Here is a 20,263-nt window from a genome sequence, read left to right as displayed (position 1 = left end):
GGAACAACAAAAAAGCAGGTGGGTGACTGCGATAAAGGGTGAAAGAAGCAAATGGGGAGAGGCAGGAGCAAAAAATGGGAAGAGGGGGAAATTGATGGAGAAGAGAGAAGAAAAGGAGGAGTAAGTAGAATGAGGGTGGCAGTGGAAGAAAATAGACGGAGGGGGGAAAGTGGGAGATCAGATGAGACACGCAGGGAGACTCAGAAATGGAGTGAGAAGGAGAGAGAAGAGATGCTATTTCAAGACCATACTTACTGATAATGTCACTCTACTTCAAAGTGAAAAGCGTTCCTGTCATGCTCCTGCATGACTGTGCCTCTGGAGAATTTCCTCATAGATCAGATGATAAAAAGACGGCTGACACTGGTGTGCGTGCGTGGGGCTGCTACTCACTCACTCACTGTGTGACACATTTTAAACTGTGACAAAACATACTGAGATCTCTGCTTTCATTCTGTCTTAATCAACACAGTCACAGCTGCTGACCACTGGACCTGGAGGAAATGCATTCAGGTGCAGCAAGATCAAGCATGCCATGAAGATCAGGTAAAATCCAGGTAAAGACATAATATATGTAATTTTCCTAAAAAAACAATGTATAAACTCATCCCTTTCAGATGTCACCCACTAGTAGTGTGTAGGGGTGGCTGTATCTAGAGAGATTTTGCCCTCTGCCTGCGTTTGCTTATTTTCTTTTTTTTGATTTTGCTGTGCTTGGGACGCTTTACCAGCCCAAAATGTTGACGTCCTGGGAATGAGACTCAAAAATCAACTTGGCTGTCTTTCTGGTGTGGTTACAAACAGCTCGGACAAATGCTACCTAGCATCAGCCATCATTTTTGTGATAAATTACCAGCAAAACATGACACAAATCAGCAAAATAGATCAGCAAGTCCATTGTGTAAAATGTAGAGGTATTTGTTGGCAGAATGTGTCAAAAATGGATTATAATATTCATAGATTTTCATTAGTGAATAATTGCCTGAAAACAAGAATCACTGTGTTTTTATTACCTCATGGCAGTGATTTCTAAAGTCTGGGCTGTGGCCTCCTGGTGGGCTGTGAAGGTTAATTTTGTAAGTTGAAAACTGACATTAAATGTACGTTTAATTGTTAAAAAGTAATCAGAACTAATATAACAAAGTCATGGGACTGAAATTTCATATCAATATTTATTTTTCTGACCTAGTTTTTCAGGTGTATTGGGGGACCTGTCACATTAACATGGAATTTATCTTATATTTTATCATTGGTACGATTAGTATAGTGTGCTGATCAGAGGTGTGATCAGAAGTTTGCGTGGTCGTCAGAATTTCAAACTTGGCCATGGCAGTCTTGAGTTTGGGGATGACTGACTGAGTTTTTATTGTCATTATAGATTCTCCTAAATGCTCAGAAGGGGAGGGTTAGATGAGGTGTTTGCAGTCTGCTAGATGCCACAAAATCCTACGTATTTGTCCTTTAATGGACAGCATTTGAAATACATAAAAAGCATGTGTCGCTGTTATTTGGCTTCTATTATAATTGTTCAGTTTAACATGTTAATCACAGCCATTTCATTTTCATGTCTTGATGGCTCAGATGTCCCACAGTCATCAATCATGTAGCCTTCAGGCGCCACACTCATCATCACCGAATCCCTGACTGGTCAAGATTCATGCAGTGTAAAGCCAGAGATATACTTGCTGTTTAATCATGCGTTTGCATATGTGTGGCATTAATTTCTGAGGACGCGCACAGCCATCGCTGCAAATGGATGCAGGATACACGAGGCAGCCATGAAGCATCGGGATGCGTGGGGGTGCGTATGCGAACGTGTAGTTAAAAGCAAGTATACCTCCAGCCTAATGAATTCAATCTCAGTTTGGAGAATGAACCATGCCTCCTCTGCCTGATTGATTAATTGATTATTTAACTAGATTTAATTTTGCAGTATTCACATAGACACTCTGATAACATTGTTTTTGTGTTTTAGATATTATTAAGAACAGTACAAATTCTTCTATGAGTTTTTCCTATTTTCCATATTTTTCTTTTTACATGATTAAATTCCATGTTTAAACTAAAACCCATTGTAATTCTCAGTAAGTGTTCTCTTCTTTTATAACTAATGTTGATACTACTGCCACTGGATCAATGGCATCCATTTATAGCAGGAAGACCCACACACACCACAACAATAACAACAACAACAACAGATGGTCATCCATCTTCCCACTCTGATTCTTTTCATTTGGTTTATGCAGTGTGAATCTACAAATATAAGGACAGTCAATACTCTCCTGTGGTTTAAATAAAGAAGGCATTTCACAAAAATCACAAAGCATTTTATTTCAGTGAAACACTTTGATATTCCCCTGTTGACTCTCAACAAAACAGCAGTAGACATTTAACAGCATGTCAGCTGACAGCAATATCAAGTGTTTCAGTGGGCAGAGAGGCATTTTCAGGTGATTAACAAATGATCTGCAGGATATACACTGACTCTATATCTTATAAATCTTTAAATCTGAGCTCTCCAGTGCAGCTGCCTCTAATATAGCTTTGTTCTGACAGGAATTCAGAACTTTTTGTTCAATTTAGAGTAACAGATCAATAAACACAAACACTGAGTTCTTCATGACTGAGAAAACAAACTAGCACAAACTAGTATTAGTCTGATAAATGACAGATTGTCATAGTAAAAAATGGCCAAAACAGTTTGTCAGTATTGGTGTTTATTGTATGAAAAGACCTCTTACTGCTAACTTGATAACTTATATATGGCATGTACATCATTATACTGTATACCTTATTTCATTTTTGCACCTATTTAATTTATATGTACTTTATTTTTCTTAATTTCATTCTCTATATTTGTCTTCATTGTATTTGTGTTTTGGCGACACAAGTCAAAATAAAGCATACTGAATTGAACTGAATTACTGAAGGCAGATTGTTTAGATTATGTAAACTAGTGATAACTGCAAGTTTAACTATACAAAATACTTTCAAATACAATGTACTTGGTATTTATGATCCAATTCCAAGTACAATGCAACCAAAAATGGGCACTGAAAAACACTTTCACTGGCAGTGTATGCCAGCTAACAATATCTTGATTACTGAAACATCAATGTAATTGTGTCAGTCTCTCAGGCATTTGAGTGAGGTCAGTCTTAAGTTTTGGCATTTAAAAGACATTTAAGTCAAGAATTTCTGTCTATGAAGCCCATATCTAAAACGTTTAACTGAATAAAATCTTACAGGTATTACAATCAGATACCTAAAATTCTTTTATGTGTTTTATCCAATAAAGGATTCAAACATTTTCTGAACATAAAGGTTATTTTTGTAAATAAATGATGATGGATGCAGCCTCATTAGCTTGGCAAAATGCCGTCATGACAACTCCTCATCTGCTTCAAGGAAACTGAGAGTGAATTCATATCTTTAAGATGCTGTTCAAGACTTGATCTGTACTGTACTAACAGAGGTCATGATGTAACACATCAGGCAGCATACCTTCATGAATTTGAATTGTGTATCCTGGTGGAGGTACTTTGATACAGTGACTTGAGAGGAATAGACAAGTAGACGGGGATTCGGGCCTGTAATTTGCAGAGTTATGCCTGCTGTATTTTCTGTTGTCATCAGTGTGTCCAAAAATATGGTCTCTGCGGGTGCTGCCAAACCAGTATTCCCACCAAATTAATTAGAGAAGTTATTTCAACAACAACAGCAACACTGTGGTGGTGTTTCCTCCACACTTCCTCTGAATGTCTGCCATGGTCACCCAATTAACACATGAGCTGATTGTTTTTTATGATGTTTTCAGAAAGCACAAACATGTTCATAACACTTTATAAACTTTTATGAAAAATCAGTAGAGTGATTATGACCATGTGACATATTATGGATATACTGTAGTTATAAGCTATCCTAATGTCCATAATGAAACCTCATTTCAACTTATGATACATTATGCATGTGTTATGTAAATGTACAGTATATTATACATTACATACATATTATATGAAGAAAAAGTTTCCACATTTTCATATGTAAAAATATATTATTATCAATATACCAGTGGTGGAAAGCAAGTACACTTACTCAAGTATTGCACTTAAGTACAATGTTGATGTAATTGTGTATGTATTTTAAAGCTTTAGTTACTAGCTATTTAGCATATTTTGATTATCAATATATTATATGTATTATTATTGATTAAGCTACCCATTTGTGTATAATAAGCATGTAAAATAAGCTCCACCATTCCCAGATACAACATTGAAGTGATGAACTCATTAATGAATCGTTAATTATAATCCACTAAGTGTATTTTAACGCTAATACTTTTGTACTTTTATTTAAGTAGAATTTTGAATTCAGGGCTTTTACTTGTAACTGAGTTTTTTTTCACACTGTAGTATAGTAATTTAATTAAGTAAATGACTTAAATACTTCATCTACCACCGCAACACAGACTGGTGAGTTTGTTTATTAAAGTCTGTTGGTGTTTGGTCTTTTATCACAATTCTCAATTTCAGTCACATACTACTGAGATAGAGCGTTACCTTCTATTATATTCACAATAGCTTAATACTTGATAAACTGAATAAGCTCTTTTCTTTCTTCTCTCTGTCTACTTTTACCCTCAACCCCAATCTATCACCTGCTTTTCTTCCCTCCCCTTTTCTCAGATTTTCACCTCTCCTGCCCGTGTGTTTCTACATGTATGCCACTGTGTACTATGGCTTTTTATTCCTATGTGATGATGAAAAATGTTCGTGTAGGAATAGAAGCCATTTTACACGTGGTGAGAGAGCAACATGACAGAAGCATGACAGAAGCTGTAGCTCCTCACTGCCTGTTCGACAGCGCTCCTGGAGACTAACATATGGTTGGATAAATGTAACTGTCTTCTTGTTGAATGTTTCCCTGTAGTAAAGATACATTTATGCTCATCTTTTCATATGATGAGTGAGCCCATTGAAGTGCTTAAAAAAATGAAGTCAGACTTTGTTGTGTGTGCACCTGTTTTTGCCTCCAGGCACAGGCAGCTTCCACTGCTTGCAGTGTTTGATGCATGTGGTGACAGCTGCAGTCCGCAGGGATGGAAGTTGGAACATTTGCAAAACATGTCATGAACAAAAGGAAGAAAAGACCAAGGAGAGACCAATACAGATCTTTAATAACCAACTATAAAAGGAGGCACTTAGTGAACCACTTTACAACTTGCAAGAGGCACTGCATTTCCCTTTCTTCTTTTTTCTCACTCTGATTCTTTTGCACATTATTAAAATAAAACTTTGACATGAAGCATTACACCAAACAATACTCTACCTACACAATATTATACAATATAAGATACATACAGTATAAACAAGATAAAGCACCTTTGTTGTCCTAGTAAATACTATTCATTATTAAACAGTTGGAGTTACAGACACAGATGATTGAGTTTGTGATTTGTGTGTGGTATTATCAGTGCATGGGAAGAACTCCGAATACAGGTCTTGGGGACTGTGATGTCCTCGTATGCACCTCAGTTTATACAATGGAAGCTTTCCTATTCTTCTGTCAGCCTACATAAGTACTTGGATGGTTTACACAGTATTTTTAAAAAACAACTACAGAGAACCAGTAAAAACAGTCGGATGAATGTAACTGTAACTGCTACAGATCTCATGTTCCCTTCCGAGGACATTGGCATTCACATTACAATAAAACACAATGTAGCACCAGGTAATGTTTATACAAAAGGCTAATATGTTGAATGTCAATGCAGTACAGTAAAGTTAAAAAAATAATACAAAATTAGTATGTTGGAAGCATGTACAAAAGGTGCACAGACAATTGTCCAGGTCAGTTATGATGTCATTTTGGTCCTTTTGTAGAAAGACTTATGATCATGTTATGAATGCAAAATGAACATGCATTTCTTAGAAGAAAATATTTTACTGTAATTTCAAGTATTCTTTTTTTCTTTCCTTTAGGTAAAATGAAATATAATCTCTGAGACGAATATTATCCAACATAGGAAAAGTAGAAAAAAAAAAAAAAAAGTCCAATGATTTTCCCAACTAGCATCATTGTTGACCCAAAAAATTCATATCTGCTGTTCGTCCTCACATTTGTGTAATAAAAACACATGTACAAAGAAGACATAAAGTGACTACGTAAGTATTTAAAGATAACATTTCACAGAAAAGAGCTGTGCAATCTCATTCACCATCATGAATTGTCTTAAACATTTATAACTGTGAAATGTACAGTCCCTTATTCACAGATCCGTCACACCCCACTCAGTTAATAGATTCTGACGTGTCCTTCCGTAAAGGAATTTTAAAGCTTGTGAGTTTTTGGCCAAACAGCTGGCTTAGGAGGTGGTTCTGTGACTCAGCTGTCCGGTAGGAATGGCTCTCCATTGACCTAACCCCCATCTTTGGCCTAGATTTATTCAAAGAATTGTTCATGGGAACTGAAGACACTTTAGAAATAGGGGGATGCAAAGGCCGCCCCAGAGGTCCCTTTTTGGCTTTGTAATCCCCGTTAAGAGGACTCACAATCTCTTTCTTCTGCGTGCAGCTATCAAGCAAGCTTCTTTTTGACTGCAAACCCATGTTTGAAGTCTTGCACTTGGAAACGATTTTGTTGCTAACGACGTCGTCCCGTACTGAGGACAGCACAGGGTAGTCGTTTGGTCCGTCTGACTTTCTCTGCAGAGACGGGTTTGCACACTTGCTGGTACGAAATTTCTTTTTGGCCCTGGAGTCAACACCAAAGTTCTCTTGTGTGGCTGGAGAGGAAACCCTTTGCAGGCTGTGAGGGGATTTCATGTCTTTCCTCTTCTTTTGTGGTCTCACAGATTCCTTGTCCTCATTTGAGGCAGAAGCGTTGAGGGAAACTTTGGCGTGGAGGACCGGTGTGGAGTCCGCAGCCTTCATGCTGCTAGTTGTAGAGCTGTTTTTAGTGTTGTCGGCTGTTTTGGATGGGAAGACTTTGTCTTTCGTTTGACTGCTGCTTTCCTGCTCAGTACCATGAGATAAAGTCGGCTGTTTGCTGTCATTATTTGAAGCTTTTGACGTGAGATGCCACTGCTCATCATCCCTCTGCTGGTCCGTCACATCAGCAGCTAATTCATGCTTTGCTGACTCAGGTGTCTTTGAAATGATTTGATTTTCTCTTGAGCTGACAAAAGAGTCTTCGCCAGGTGGAAGTGAATCTGTTTTTTCTTCTGTCTCAGCTGTGTCACTTTCAGCATGGCCTTCTTTAGTTTTCACAATCTCATCCCCCGCACTCTCTTTAGACACTGACCATGAGGTTGTCTCTGCTCTAATGCACACTGACTCATTTTCCTCTTTCACATCACACGGTTCAGTAATTGATTTTCCATTAGTCTCTTTATCAAAAATAGGTGAGGTTGTTGGGTCAATTTCCTCTTTCTTTGGTGTAGCAGCCTCTGAAGAGCCCATATGAATGCATTTCTCAAGCTCTACAAGTAGTTCAGAATAGTCCTCAGCAATGTCCTCAGTCTTCACATTTGTGTTGTTTGTGTCAGCATGGTATTCACTTGCGATAGTCTGTGTGGAGTCGTCTGCTGTGGACACAGAGGCTTTGGAAGGCTGAGTTTCAGAGTGCTGATTTAAGTGCAGTGAGCTGACGCTGGCGATGCCACTGTCGGAGCTATTTTCTTGCAGGCTGTCAGAGAGAAGTCTCCTCTTCTTACTTGCAGGCGAATCACATTCATCTTCTTTGGATGCTGATGCTTTGACAGGTCTAAGAACGCCTCGGAATTTGAAGATTTTGTTCCCCCCTGACAGGTGCTTCTCCATGTGACGATCAAACTGCTCCTTCTTAGAGAAGGTATAGTTGCAGGTGCTGCAGATGAAGGATTTTTTAATCACGTGCATGACATCAGCACAGAGCTCGCAGGTGTAGAGGGTAGTGTGTTTTGAATCCAGCTCGTCCACCTCTTCATGTGCTCTCTTCAGATGGCATTTAAGCTCCTGGGCCTCCTGATAAGAGACGGGGCATTTGTGACACAGGAAAATCTTTTCCAAGTTGTGAACCACTAGATGTCTCTGGAGCTTGAAGGGTTTTGGGAATTGTTTCCCACAGTGGTGGCAGTCTCTTGAGGGGTCTTTGCAGTTGGGATGCATCTCTACACTTTTAGGTGTCTCTGTTTTGTGGAGGACCTCAAGTGGGGTTAATGTGCCTTGCTTCCCACCTGCTCCACTGCTGCTTTTAGCTTTGTGAACTTTTGGCTCAGCCCCCTCTGAGGTTTTCCCCTCTCCCACAGTGCTGTCTGCAGCAGCAGCAACAGCTTTTTCCTGCTCTTTAGTGGCTTTGCTGGACTCTCTATTGGTTTTGCTGGGGCGGTGTTGCATGATCGAGGTGATAAAGTTCTTGACGGCCGTCTCCTGCATGAAGCAGCCTGGAATGCCTAACATGGAGCCTTGTGTCTGACCCCTCCGGGCAAACTGAGTGGCATGTTCTCGTAAATGTTCGTTGTACATCCACACATCTGATATCTCCTTCAAGCACATTCCACAGGTCCAGATACCTGTCTTGTTCTTGGCATGTTTCTCCCTCAGATGGTCTCTCAGTTGCTCCCTGGAGCTAAACTTTCGCTGGACACACATGTAGCAGGTTGGAGGTGGAGAAGGGTTGTGGGAGAGTTTGTGAAAGTTCAGTTCACCTAGGGTGAGGAACCAAGTGAAGCACACCTTGCACTTGTACTGCTTATCTTTGACCTTTATTCGACCATCTTGTCGTTTCCTGCCTCGCCGCTCCGTTGCTTTCTTGGACTTTTCATCATCTTTGTTCTCTGTATCAACAGTTTCAATCGGAGGAGCTACTGAAATATCTTTATTAGAGTCAAAGAACTGGATCTCAGGAAGTTGAAATGTGGTGTTGATGTTTTGGATGTCAATGCTGTGGAAGGGCTGGATGCTCTCTGGTTCTGCAGTGTAGGGGGCAGATGGCAGGGGCAGAGGGCAGGGCACAGTTGCTACCTCTGCTTTACAGGTGCTGGGATCAGAGGTTACCGTTGAACTTGGATCAAAGCCATTGTAGTCACTGGATAAAGATTTATCAACAGTGCTCTCAAGTGGATTCAAGAGGCTGTTGCTAAGTTCTTTAATATCCTCATGAACATCCTGCTGATCACTTTGTTTAACAAGTGACAATGGCTTTGCATCTGACTTTAATGTGCTGTTGTGGCACATATTCAGCATGATGGCGTCATCAATAGATATTGTCTTGTATTCACAGCGGTTCGTCTGACTGTCAGTGAATGTCTGCTCTCCTTGGTTTTCCACATACTGATCTTTATTTTGCGTGAAGGTTTCAGAGGGAGGGTAATCCTGAGTCACGTTTGAATCCGGCGACAGCTTCTGTCGTTTGTTTCTTTTGCTGTACACCCTCGGGCACTTCTTCCTTTTTGCCTCCTCGTCTCTGGGGAACAGCTGTGAGAATGTGGTGTCATCATCGAGTAAGGCCTTCAGCTCGGGACTTAAGCCTGGAGGACTGAGAGTGGAAGAATTCAAACAGGAGAGAGGATGCACCTCGTCTGAAGGGCCACTGTTTTTCTCACATTTTATCTCGACTGCCACTTTGCTGAGAATCTCTTGGGCTAGGCTCTCTTCTGATCCTTTCTGTTCACACATCTCTTCTGCAGCACACAGACTCTTTCCGGACTCATCACATTCTCTGATTATATCCTTGTCCACAGATATAGCACTTCCCACATCATTATCTGTACATTCTTCCCCATTTGCCATCTCTGCCATGCCTGTACATTTCATCTTTTCCATATCAGTGGTTTGATTTAGCTCCATAGTTTCATTAAGTGTATTTGTCTCTTTTGCTGGAGATTGTGGTGAATCGTCAAAGCCAGACTTTGAAGCAACATGGTGTGGAAATTTCTCTGTTCCAGTAACTGTGCTGTCATTGATTTTCACCTGCTCCTCAGGAGATTTGTGCTGCTCTTGTAGTCCACTGCTTTTGAATTCAGGAGTTATAGCTTGAAGTATGTCTGTTTTTAATATATTCAGAAGCTCATCAGAGAAAGGGTCAGGTTTTATGTTTACCTCGCTGTTTCTGTTCTTTCTAGCTTTGTTGTTCTTCTTTGCTTTTGTTGGCAGCAGAAGGTTTTGATGGCCTATTTCATCCACTGCCACTGTACTTGTCTCTGTTGCCATTTCCTCCAGGACTGACTCAGTCTCTGCTGCTTTAGATATGAAAGTGCTACTTGTCTCAGGCAGCCCATCTATTTTTGTTGCATAGCAGGTCTGTGAATCATCTTTATGTTCTTTCTCTGTAGTTTGTGTTGCTTCATAAATAAGCATAGTCCCCTGATGGCTTGATGTTGTGCTCTGTGGGCCGATGTGTTTTTCAGTTCTGACCAAATGTTTCATGGCCTTATGTCTCTTTAACCCTGGCACAGTCCTGAAACACATGAGGCAGATTTCGCAGAGTACTTTCCCCTGTTGAGTGTTGTTCTGTGTCTTTTTTGGTGATATTTCTTTGTGTATGTTCTGCACTGTTGAACAGTGGCCAGCCTCTATTGTTGGTTGCTTCTCTGACGGGTCTGGTGGAAGAGACATTTGTTCATTTTCACAGATGATGAGTGGCTTAGGAGTGGGCGGACCATCTGAAATCTTTTTCCCGATAAGTGTACTGTCCTCAGAAGAAGAAGGCTTGTGAGAATCCAAATTTTCAGATTCAACATTTTTCATCAGGTCCGCATTGATATGCAAATGCTCAACAGGTCCAATTGGCTCACGGCAAACCTCCAAGTCTGTTTTTACACTCTCAGCTGAGGAGTCTTTGCTTTTGTTTTCAGGTGGGAGAACCAATGAAAAACATGTGAATTTCAGTGGTTCATCAGATAAATTCAGTTCAGCTGCAGCATCTGAGTTCCTTGCTACTGCTGTGTCTGTGTCTATTTGAGTTTTGTTAAAAATCAGTGCAGGGTTGACGCTCAGCTCACACGGTCCACAGTCATCTCTGGGACTCTGCTTGATGTCTGGAGTCTGTTCAGGTTTACTGGCTGGTGAAATTGGTATGTAGTCATACTGGTTCAGCTGTGGAGGTTCGTCTGAGATGTTGTTATAGTTGAGAGGGCTGAGCTTGAAGTCATACATCGGATCTCTCTTTTCAAGTCCGTCTGATGCTTCTGGCGGTTCTACTGAGCTGGTCACGGGAAGTGGAGAGGGAATGGTGGTTTCAGTGCTGGAGATTTTACATACCATGATTCCCAAGTCCAGAGGAGGGGGGCTTATCAAAGAATACTCCATTACGGCTGTTGTGTTAAGTTGTTCATCGCCGTTTAAAGCTGCTTTGATGCCACTGTTCTCTTTGTTGATTGGGGAGTTTGTGCTTTGAATTGATCCTTGGTTAACAGGCATATTATCACATTTGCTTTGTGACTGACATGAATCCTCTTCTACATCCCATTTCTGCAGGGGTGTTTGATGAGAGGTTGGTAAAAGCGGACTGGTTGCTGGGGCAGTGTGTAGAAAAAGACTCTCTTCCCCCTCGTCTCTGCATGGTGAGTTTTGGTGACTTGCCATAAAATCAATAGGAAGATGTTCTTTGATGTTCTGAACATTTAAAATCTCCTCTTGTGTCTGAATGGTGTCAAAGGCAAGGCTTGTTTCAGGTTTTATTGAGTCATTTAAGGGAGTACCTTTGCAGGGATCACTGTCAATTATGCCATCAGACTGTGAAAGAATCAACAGATTACTTTGTCCCTCTAAGCACTGGGTGTCCCGGGTGGGTGAGCAGTGAGTAGACTCTGTATTGGCTTCCACCAGTATTGGACTGCAGGGCTTGTCTGTGATCTCCACTGACATATCAGTTGTAGGACTGTAAATCTTAGCAGGGCTGCAGGTTTTACAGGGGGATAGTCCAATCAACTGATCCTGTTCAGCTGTTTCAACAGTTATTTCCTCAACTCCATCGTCTGAGCACTCCACTTTTGATTCACCAGCATGCGATAAACAAATGTCTCCAGAATTTTTATCAGCGGATTGTTCTTCGAGTACAGCTTTAATCACATCCTGAATTTTCTCGCCAATGTTTAGACTGGTGCCCGGTAGAGCTGGTGATAACGGATGGCTAACAGATTGACCAGTGATTCCCTTCACTGCCTTTGCTTCCTCATAGCCGTCTGTGGCCGAATTTTCTGGACCGTCACCGCTGTTTTTAAATAACTGACTCATATCATCTGCTGCTTTGCTATTCCTGCCGGACTCTTCCTCGTCCACATATGGGTCATGTGTACCCACACTTGTGCAGTGAGCAGACTCAATCAGATTACTATTCTCAGTTATATCCTCCTCTGAAGTGACTTTAGTCTCTGCCTTGCTATCATTGTTTTCTGTGGGCTCACTTGGCTGCGATGAAATTGGATGGTTTCCATCGACTGTGGGGTCAGTGCTGTTAGAGGGAGATGACTGTGACTCATTCAGAACGAATTCAATATCATCCTTCCGCTCATTGATATTTGGAGGTGATAATATATTCTCCTTCCCAGTAATTGCTTCCTTTTCACTATGATCTTCTTTCTCAACTGCATCAGTTGCCTGACATTCAATTTCTTGATGTTGTTGACTTGTGAGCGAGGTGACATTCAGTTCCTTGTGTTCTGATATAATGGGTTCTTCTTTGAATATAGAGTCGGAAATCACCTCCAGGCTTTTCATGAGGTTTTCTGTGTATCTCTTCTGTTCTAAAATTTCTTCCTTTGTCTCTGTAGGAGTCTCTTTTTCAGAGATTCTCTCCCCTGCTTTCTGGCTGTGGTGGAGCTGTGGGTGTTCAATATGTGAGCCTGTGCTGATCAAATTTTCATCTTCTTTTTCAGCAAAATGTTCAAGTGCAACTGGTTCATTGTGAATTGGAGTGTGGGGACTGTGGTGTGCACCCATTAGCTCAAACTGAAATGGACTGGCCCACGGTTCACTGAAAGGCTCTGAGGGCAAACTGGTCACTGGTACATCTATGGTTTGCACAGGGCACCTGATATCCAGACTAGTGTCTCCGCTCCCTGACTCATCCCCCAGACGTAAAGGTGAAAATTTGCTCATTTGCAGCTGCTTGGGGACATCCTGAGCTACTAAGGGTGGGCTTTCCATCTTAGTTGTTTGCAGCTGGTTTTCAAGCTCATTCACTATTCTTTTTATCTCTAGCTCATCCTCTGATGCGCAGCTGTTGAGATTTGCACTGTAGTCAATTATTTTTTCTGGCAGAGACAAAGGAACTTGATTATAATCCTGTTTCTTTTCACTTGATTTCTCAGGGTTGCTTTTATACTGAGATATCTCATCTGGTAGCACCGGACTAACTATGAGGTTCCAGTCTCTTTGTTCCAGAAAGGGAGAGAAGGACGACACAAACTCTTCCTTTTTGTCAGCTGTATTCTCTATCGAATGGAAGCCCTCTTTCTGAATATCTGAGTAAAGGCCGCTGTTGAATCCTGTGAGGTCGGCGAACATTGATGAGGTGTCAAATGAAAGTGGGGACTTCATGAGCCCCTGTTCCTGATCTAGGGGGTATGCCATGAGGTGAAGTGCATCTTTCTGTATCAGCGGTCCCTGGTTTTCAGTTGGCGATAGGCACACCTCATCCATCAAAGAGGTGCAAAGAGACGCAGACTTGAGTGTGTCTAGGTCATTGACTAAAGTAATAGGCTCTTTCACCATGCAGACACTATCACTCTGTTTTTCAAATGTGGTGCTATTTGATAGGTCTGGCTGTGCAGCTTGGGGCCCCTCTCTTCTTTTGCCCTTTGTGTTTCTGTCAATATTGCAGTCAGTTTCTTTGTTGATGGTAGGAGTGTGTGAATCAAACTGTAGTGGCTTGTTATCTGGACTGCTACACTTTGTTGGTTCTTCACTGGGGCACAGACTGTCAGTTCTCTGTAGGGTGTTTCTGTCTGAACTGACTGTTTCTTTTCTGGGAGACACTAGCTTCCCTCTTGATTTTGTATGAGAACTTCTGCTTTTTTCAGAGTTTTTGTTTGTGTCTTTTGTTTTTTGTGAGGATGACACAGAATCAGCAACCTCTGGATTTGAATGGTACTTCTTTGGATCCTCTGTACTGTCTTTGTTATCAGAGAGAATGGCTTTGTCAGTGTTATATTTCTTGACAGATTTGGTAAATGTCAGTGCTAGTGTACTGGACTCTTTACATAACTTCTGAGGGGAGGACCTTTCATATGTTTTCTGCTCTGGCGACTCTTTCTTTTTGATATCTGTCTTCTTCTCACAGTCTGAGTCAGTGCGGTCAGTGCTTTTGGGGCTGTTGATACTATCACTCGAAACACTCACAGATGTGCTGAGTTCACTGCTTGTGGATGACCTGCTACCCCTCCTCCTGAGTCTCTGGTGAGAACCATGTTTCTCAAGTGAGAGAGAGACCTCCTCGCTTTTTTTCACCTCAAAACACTCCTTTGACTCGTGTCGCCACGCTGCCTGGTCCCTCTCACTCCTTGCTCGCCATTTGCACTCTTTAGTGTATGTGTATTTACACCGACTACTTTGATTCAGCCGGCCTTGGCTTGCTATCTTTACAGGCTCACATTCATCATCTGAGTCTGAGACATAGTCATATTCTCCGAATGCAGGGTTCTGTACAGTGGGAGTCAGTCTCTCCATCACTAAGGAAAACTGGAGGTTTTTGGTACCTTTAACATGCAGCTTATGGAGCTTATTTTTCTGCTGAACTATTTTGTGAATCAGTTCTTTGCTCCAGGTGCCCCCTCCAGTGCTTTTCCTCTTGCTCTCTTTCACTGCAGTTCTTGAGGTTGGAGACATAGAGGCCTGTGAGGGTGTTGACCCTCGAAGTGCAGAGCTATCCTGAAAGCTTTTAACACCACAACGCTCAGAAAACTTGCTGGATAGGAGAAACCTTTGTGTGCTTGTGTTTTCTTCCTCACTCTTGCACAGTTTTCTTGCCTCTTTCACTTTGCTGTCTTGTTCTCTTGTCTTCTCCCTGGAGGCGATTCTTGAATTTTTATGAGAGACTTCTTTTTTTATGTTAATTTTCTCATCTTGTTCCAAATTCACAGATATTTTCTCAAGTTTGCTTTCTGTGTACTGTTTATCTGTCTCCGGGCTCTCGACATCAGAGTCATAAAAATACTTTCCCTGTGTGAAAGACCTGTCATCATCTGCTGCTTGTTTATTTTTGCTCTCAAAGACCAGGGATTCTTTGGTTTTCAGACATTGTTTGTTTGATGTTGCTTTTACAGTGGTGAGGTCATCGTCAGCGAATGCATCGATAAAGCTACTGTCTATCTCTGCATTGTCTGACTGATATCCCAGTCCGTTCAAGGCTTCTGTGATTAGACTGTCTAATTTGGCATCCTCCATTTCAAGCTCAGGGAGAGGCACAGGGAGGTTACCAGGACCAGAAAACAAGTTGAGTTTCATCGGATCATCCTTATTGTCTCCCTTTGTTTCACTATCAGATATCAGTTCTCCATTTTTATTGAGACCCAGCAGAGTTAGGTGAAGGTCAGATGGGCACCTTGACATAGAAACATTTGACCCAGACAGTGCTGCTTTTGCTGGTTCTGCATGAAACTTCCTGCTGTCCTCCATCTTTGATATGTCTTTGAGGTCATTTTGTGGAAACGTATGCTGAGCACAGTATTGCTTATGGCCTAGAAATGAAGCCAGGTTGTTGAAGTTCTGATCACACTGCTTGCACGTCAGAAGCACATCTAGCTGGTCAAGATTTGCAGTGGCTAACGAGGTTGCTAATAGCTGATGTGCAGAGTACGGTGGTGGAGGCTGGTGATGCTCCACCCCAAAACTGTCCATGTAACCTTTGTTGCTGTCCATCGTAGGCTTTGGATGTGTGCTGTTTTGCAGGTAGCTCATCATGTCATCTTTGGCTCTCTCTGGTGCGTAAGGAAGGTTTCGTGGAGTTTCAGAATGGAATTGGTGAGGGTGAGAGCTCAGGTGATCTGATGGTAATTGTGTTTTGGCTTGGGGCTGGTGATAAAATGGGTGAGGGGTGGCTGACTTTGACATTTGACTGTCCTCTGAGGTGGTGTTAACAGGACTGGTGGACGCTGGGGAGAGGGAAGAGCATGTACTACTAGATGCGGGGTTATGAACTGGTGAGGGCAAAGGAGATTCATAAGGCGACACCATCATAAGTCCCATAGGTGGGACCTGTAATGGAGGATAGCTATAGTTTCTTGATGGTGCTGCAGGTAGAGATTGGTTGAGTCCAAAATATACCGCCTTATTTTTGGATTCACATACTTGTGCATGGCTCATCTCTACTTTAAAAGTTGAGACTGTGTTACCGCTATGTTTTACAGCCTCTTGTCTTTGGTTTGAAAAGCCATCACTTGTTCTGCTGTTCTGAAATGAGTTAGGGTTTTTTAGTGAGCTATGTTTTTGGGACTTGCTATCATCCTGCCAGTCAGAGGGGGAAACCATGTAAGCCAACTTTTGACTGCTTATTTGCCTTGATAACTCGATTCTGTTTTGGTTTGGCATGGCAGAGGTTGGCCGTATCTGCTGCCAGGGCAGTCTGCTATTTTTAGATGGATTTGGCCTTTGGTCAAGTGCTGGCTGGTTCTGAAAATGAAACTTGTCATTCATATCTGTATACTGAATTGTATTTTGATCAGCTGGTGAATATGTCTTATTAGGCCCCTCCCATGAGTGTGGTAACCTATTTAGAACCTTATTATTGATGGGCATTGAGCTTGGGTGCATGTTACTGACTGGAGGACTGTTAAATGTTTTGTTGGGAAAGTGCATTTGGGAGCCTGGACCTTGTGAAATATTTCTCGCATGATGCCCACTTCCTTGAATGATTGTTCTTTGGTTGGCAGCTGTGTCTTTGGGGTGACAGTTCCTCTTACTCCCCGAGGTGATGGCTGCATCCCTACTGTCTGCCTGTCCAATAATGTCTGTGCTCTCAGGCAGGGCAGTCTTCCCCTGCTCTGACTGCTGTGAGATGGAGCCAGAGCTGTCACTGCTGGCTGAGTCCTCGCTCAGATTCCTGGGACACTGGATGGAGGATGCTACGCCTTGAATAAACTGTGATTGTGGGGGTTGAGCGTAAGAATTTCTGTCCTCCGGCTGCTGTTCATTACTGAACTGAGTGCTGTTTGGAGCAATGTTTTGCCCTTCTCCAGGCGTGAAGGAAAAGGAGTTGTGGGTCACATGAACAGAACCTAGGGAGGAGTCTGTAAAGTCTTGGGATTGGGGGTTCTGTTCACAGGGAAAAGAGTCAGAGGTTGATTCTTCCAGAAAATGATATCCATATTGAAACGGACCAGGCACAAAGGCACTTGCCTTATTAGCTTCTGTGAGGGCAGTGGATTTTTGTGATGAAACCCCATAGTTAGCACCATTAAAAGTCCTTTCAGGAGACTGCCATGTATTAGAGCCACCCAGCTGAAAATCAGCCAGGATCAGCTGGCTACTGGGCTGTGTGCCGTTGTTCTCCATTGAGGCAGGCTGCTGCTGCTGTGACAGGGGTGGATGTGGGTGGGATGATGTTCCACTTGAGGAAACCAGTGTCTGTGAGGTATAGCTTGGGGAGGTAAGGTTAGAGGAGGCCTCCTGGAAGCAGCGGCTGTAGGTGAGCTCTTCTTGCTGTAGTTCGGCCTCTCTCTCTGGTATACTGGGAACGTGGAATCTGTAGCTGCCCGAGACTGGGCCACGACTGGTCTCCAACTTCTTGGGTGGCGCAACCTTCTGCTGCGGGTAGGCGATGCCAATGGTTGGGTTGGAGCGTGGATTTGTAATGCTAAGTCTGTACAGCTGCTGCGGGTTGCCACGCTCCGTCTTTCCCGACCGCTTCCCCTTCTCTCGGCTGCGGCCCTTTCCGTTCGGGGACTGAGGGCTGCCTTTGCCGGTTGACCAAGTCCTGTCAGTGGCAAATTTTGATCGGTTCTGCAGTGACCTGAAGTCAATCTTCCCTGCCTGCTGTGGGCGTATGACAGCCTCACGCTGCTGAGGACAGTCCCTTTCCTTCTCTAGTTTGTCAACTTTGGCCCCTCTACCGTTGGCTCTGGCCTCAGTGCCGGTGCTTGAAAAGTGCTCTGAAGACTCCTTTGTGGTTTTGTCACTCTGCTGTTCCAGTGCCGTCCCCTCATCCTGCAGTTTGGACTCAGCGTCCAGCTCTTTGACAGCATGCATTCGCTGAGTCTCTCCTGCCATGGTGCACAATGCGTGCTGCGAAGGCCTGGTCCTCAGAGGTGCTATCTGGGAGACAGGGGCATCGTCTTCTGGATAGTATGAATCAGTAAACGTCCAGTGGCAGGAACTGCAGGGACAGGGCTGCTTGCTGCAGGCTCATCTCTTTACTTTCATTGTGAACTGCTGATCTGGCACTGAAGCAAAGCAGACCTGAAATGAAAAGAGAAGAGAGAGGGTCAGATGACAAGCTTTTACTGGTAAATTAAAGAAAATAATGAAGATGATTATATTATATATATATATATATATATAAATATATATTGTATTATGTATTGTATATGTTTTTAAAATAAAAAATCTGGCAATACTATCTAAGCATGCAAGATATTAAAATATGCAAATATGTAAAGTATGTATCTTTAAAATAAGCTATAAACATTTATTTACATTTACATTCATAACACTCATTCTTTAGTTATGGTGTTAGTATGGGAAATAGCAATGTGAGGAACTCTACATGAAACTAATAAAGTTATTAAAGGGCACGTGCAGAAGATAAACAGTTCAAACATCTACTTTCATGTGTGAGATTAAGTACAATTTCAATATTCAGTTTCTGCCAGCAGAGAGCACCATTGCAGCATTTCACAGTGGTGCCACACAAGGAATCAGTGTAATCAATGGGGAATTTAAATACACAGCCAAACGCCCAATACTCTGAGTCTTGGAGATACTATTAACACTTCTTTATTCCTGACAACAATAAAAAGACTTTTCAAACAAGTAAATACGGTTTCATCTGAATGTTGGAATCCACAACAGTGGATTGATGGCTGCACAAGTACCACTGTCAAAAAATCCTCTATAAAAACAATCACACAAAGAAAACCAGTTTGGTCTTGAAATGATGAAGCTAACTACAGTACTGAGGATGAGAAAAATACAGCACATGGATCCAAAAAGCACTGCCAGTAAATGAATCACAGACTCCTTGAGAGCAGGGACACAATGCCACAGTGTTCTATTGCTACAGAGGGCTGCAGGTTTAGATCATGGAGGAATATCAGGGATTAGTCAGTCAGCCATTAGACAGTGAGAACTGTGGGCACACTGACGTTTGCTGCCTTTCCTCAGGCATCCCAGACACAGCTTCTCAGGTCCCAGTTTACTTTGGCCCCACACTACCTCTGCCTCTTTTGAGGTCAGACTGGATGAAACTTTGAGTTAGCACCAAAATGTCATTTTTAGGCCTGGTAAACAAACTTCCATCCTACCTCTTGTCTATTTCCCCTGGCTATGACCAAAGCCATTGTTGGGGGTGGCCTGGAGGTTGGAGAGAACTACACCTAGCCAGAGGATTTTGGATTTCAAGCCTCTGTTTTGGCTACCATTCACACTGCTGAAGTGCCCTTGAGCAAGACACATTCCTGGCAGTTTAGAGGTGGTTTTATGGTTTTCTCAGGAGTGTAAAACCAGGGAGGAATGAGTAAAAAACTGGACATTTACACTGCAGTACTGCTATATGAATGTGCTTTCTTTTGGCCTCTCCATCAGGTAATGACTGCCTACCCTGCAGATTGTCAAACACACCTTCAGTAGGATGCATTGCTTCTCTTCACCATTCATTCTATACCAGTTAGGAGCAAGCATCCAAAGTATTAAAAAGTTATGTCCTCAGAGTGCAGTGGATTGATAATTCTGGCACTTAAATTAGTTTACAAAATGATCCATAAATTAAATGTCCTGTTATCAAGTCGAAGCAGGAATATGTTTGAATATATATCCCCTGTGCAAAGATGCAATAAATATGTCCACCAAAACTTCATCCTCATCAGTCTCTCAGGAGATTTGTTGTTCTACGCTCTCAGGGCCATTTTAAGATTAGCATGAGATGTTTCCATCCTGAAAGCCTCTGTATCAGTCCAGGAGCTTAGCCTTTATCAGCTAGCTTACAGTAATGCACTAATTTAATTAGGGCTATACATCCAAAAACATTTTTTCGTCCACACTTTTTTTTGCTGCTTAAGCACCTTGGTTTATGAGAAAAGTAGCTGCAAAAACATTTTCTTTGTTAGCAAAAAACCAAAAAAAAGACTGTA

General features: G+C 42.2%; 1 protein-coding gene across 1 annotated transcript in view; it reads right to left on the bottom strand.

Moving 5' to 3' along the window:
• Nucleotides 1-5,154: 5,154 nt before the first annotated feature.
• The window catches only part of znf469 (zinc finger protein 469), a 49,865-nt gene continuing 34,756 nt past the window's right edge, over nucleotides 5,155-20,263 (bottom strand). The window contains exon 2 of the mRNA XM_084734281.1: nucleotides 5,155-18,374. Coding sequence (XP_084590407.1) covers nucleotides 6,291-18,185 — 11,895 coding nt within the window. The 5' untranslated portion in view covers nucleotides 18,186-18,374 and the 3' untranslated portion in view covers nucleotides 5,155-6,290. The remainder of the gene's footprint in view (nucleotides 18,375-20,263) is intronic.

This window comes from Lutjanus erythropterus, chromosome 13 (assembly GCF_056507025.1).
Source record: "Lutjanus erythropterus isolate fLutEry1 chromosome 13, fLutEry1.hap2, whole genome shotgun sequence".
NCBI classification, from domain to species: Eukaryota; Metazoa; Chordata; class Actinopteri; order Lutjaniformes; family Lutjanidae; genus Lutjanus; species Lutjanus erythropterus.
The sequence above is the reverse complement of the archived record's forward strand: the minus strand, read 5'-3'. Positions and strand labels throughout refer to the sequence as shown.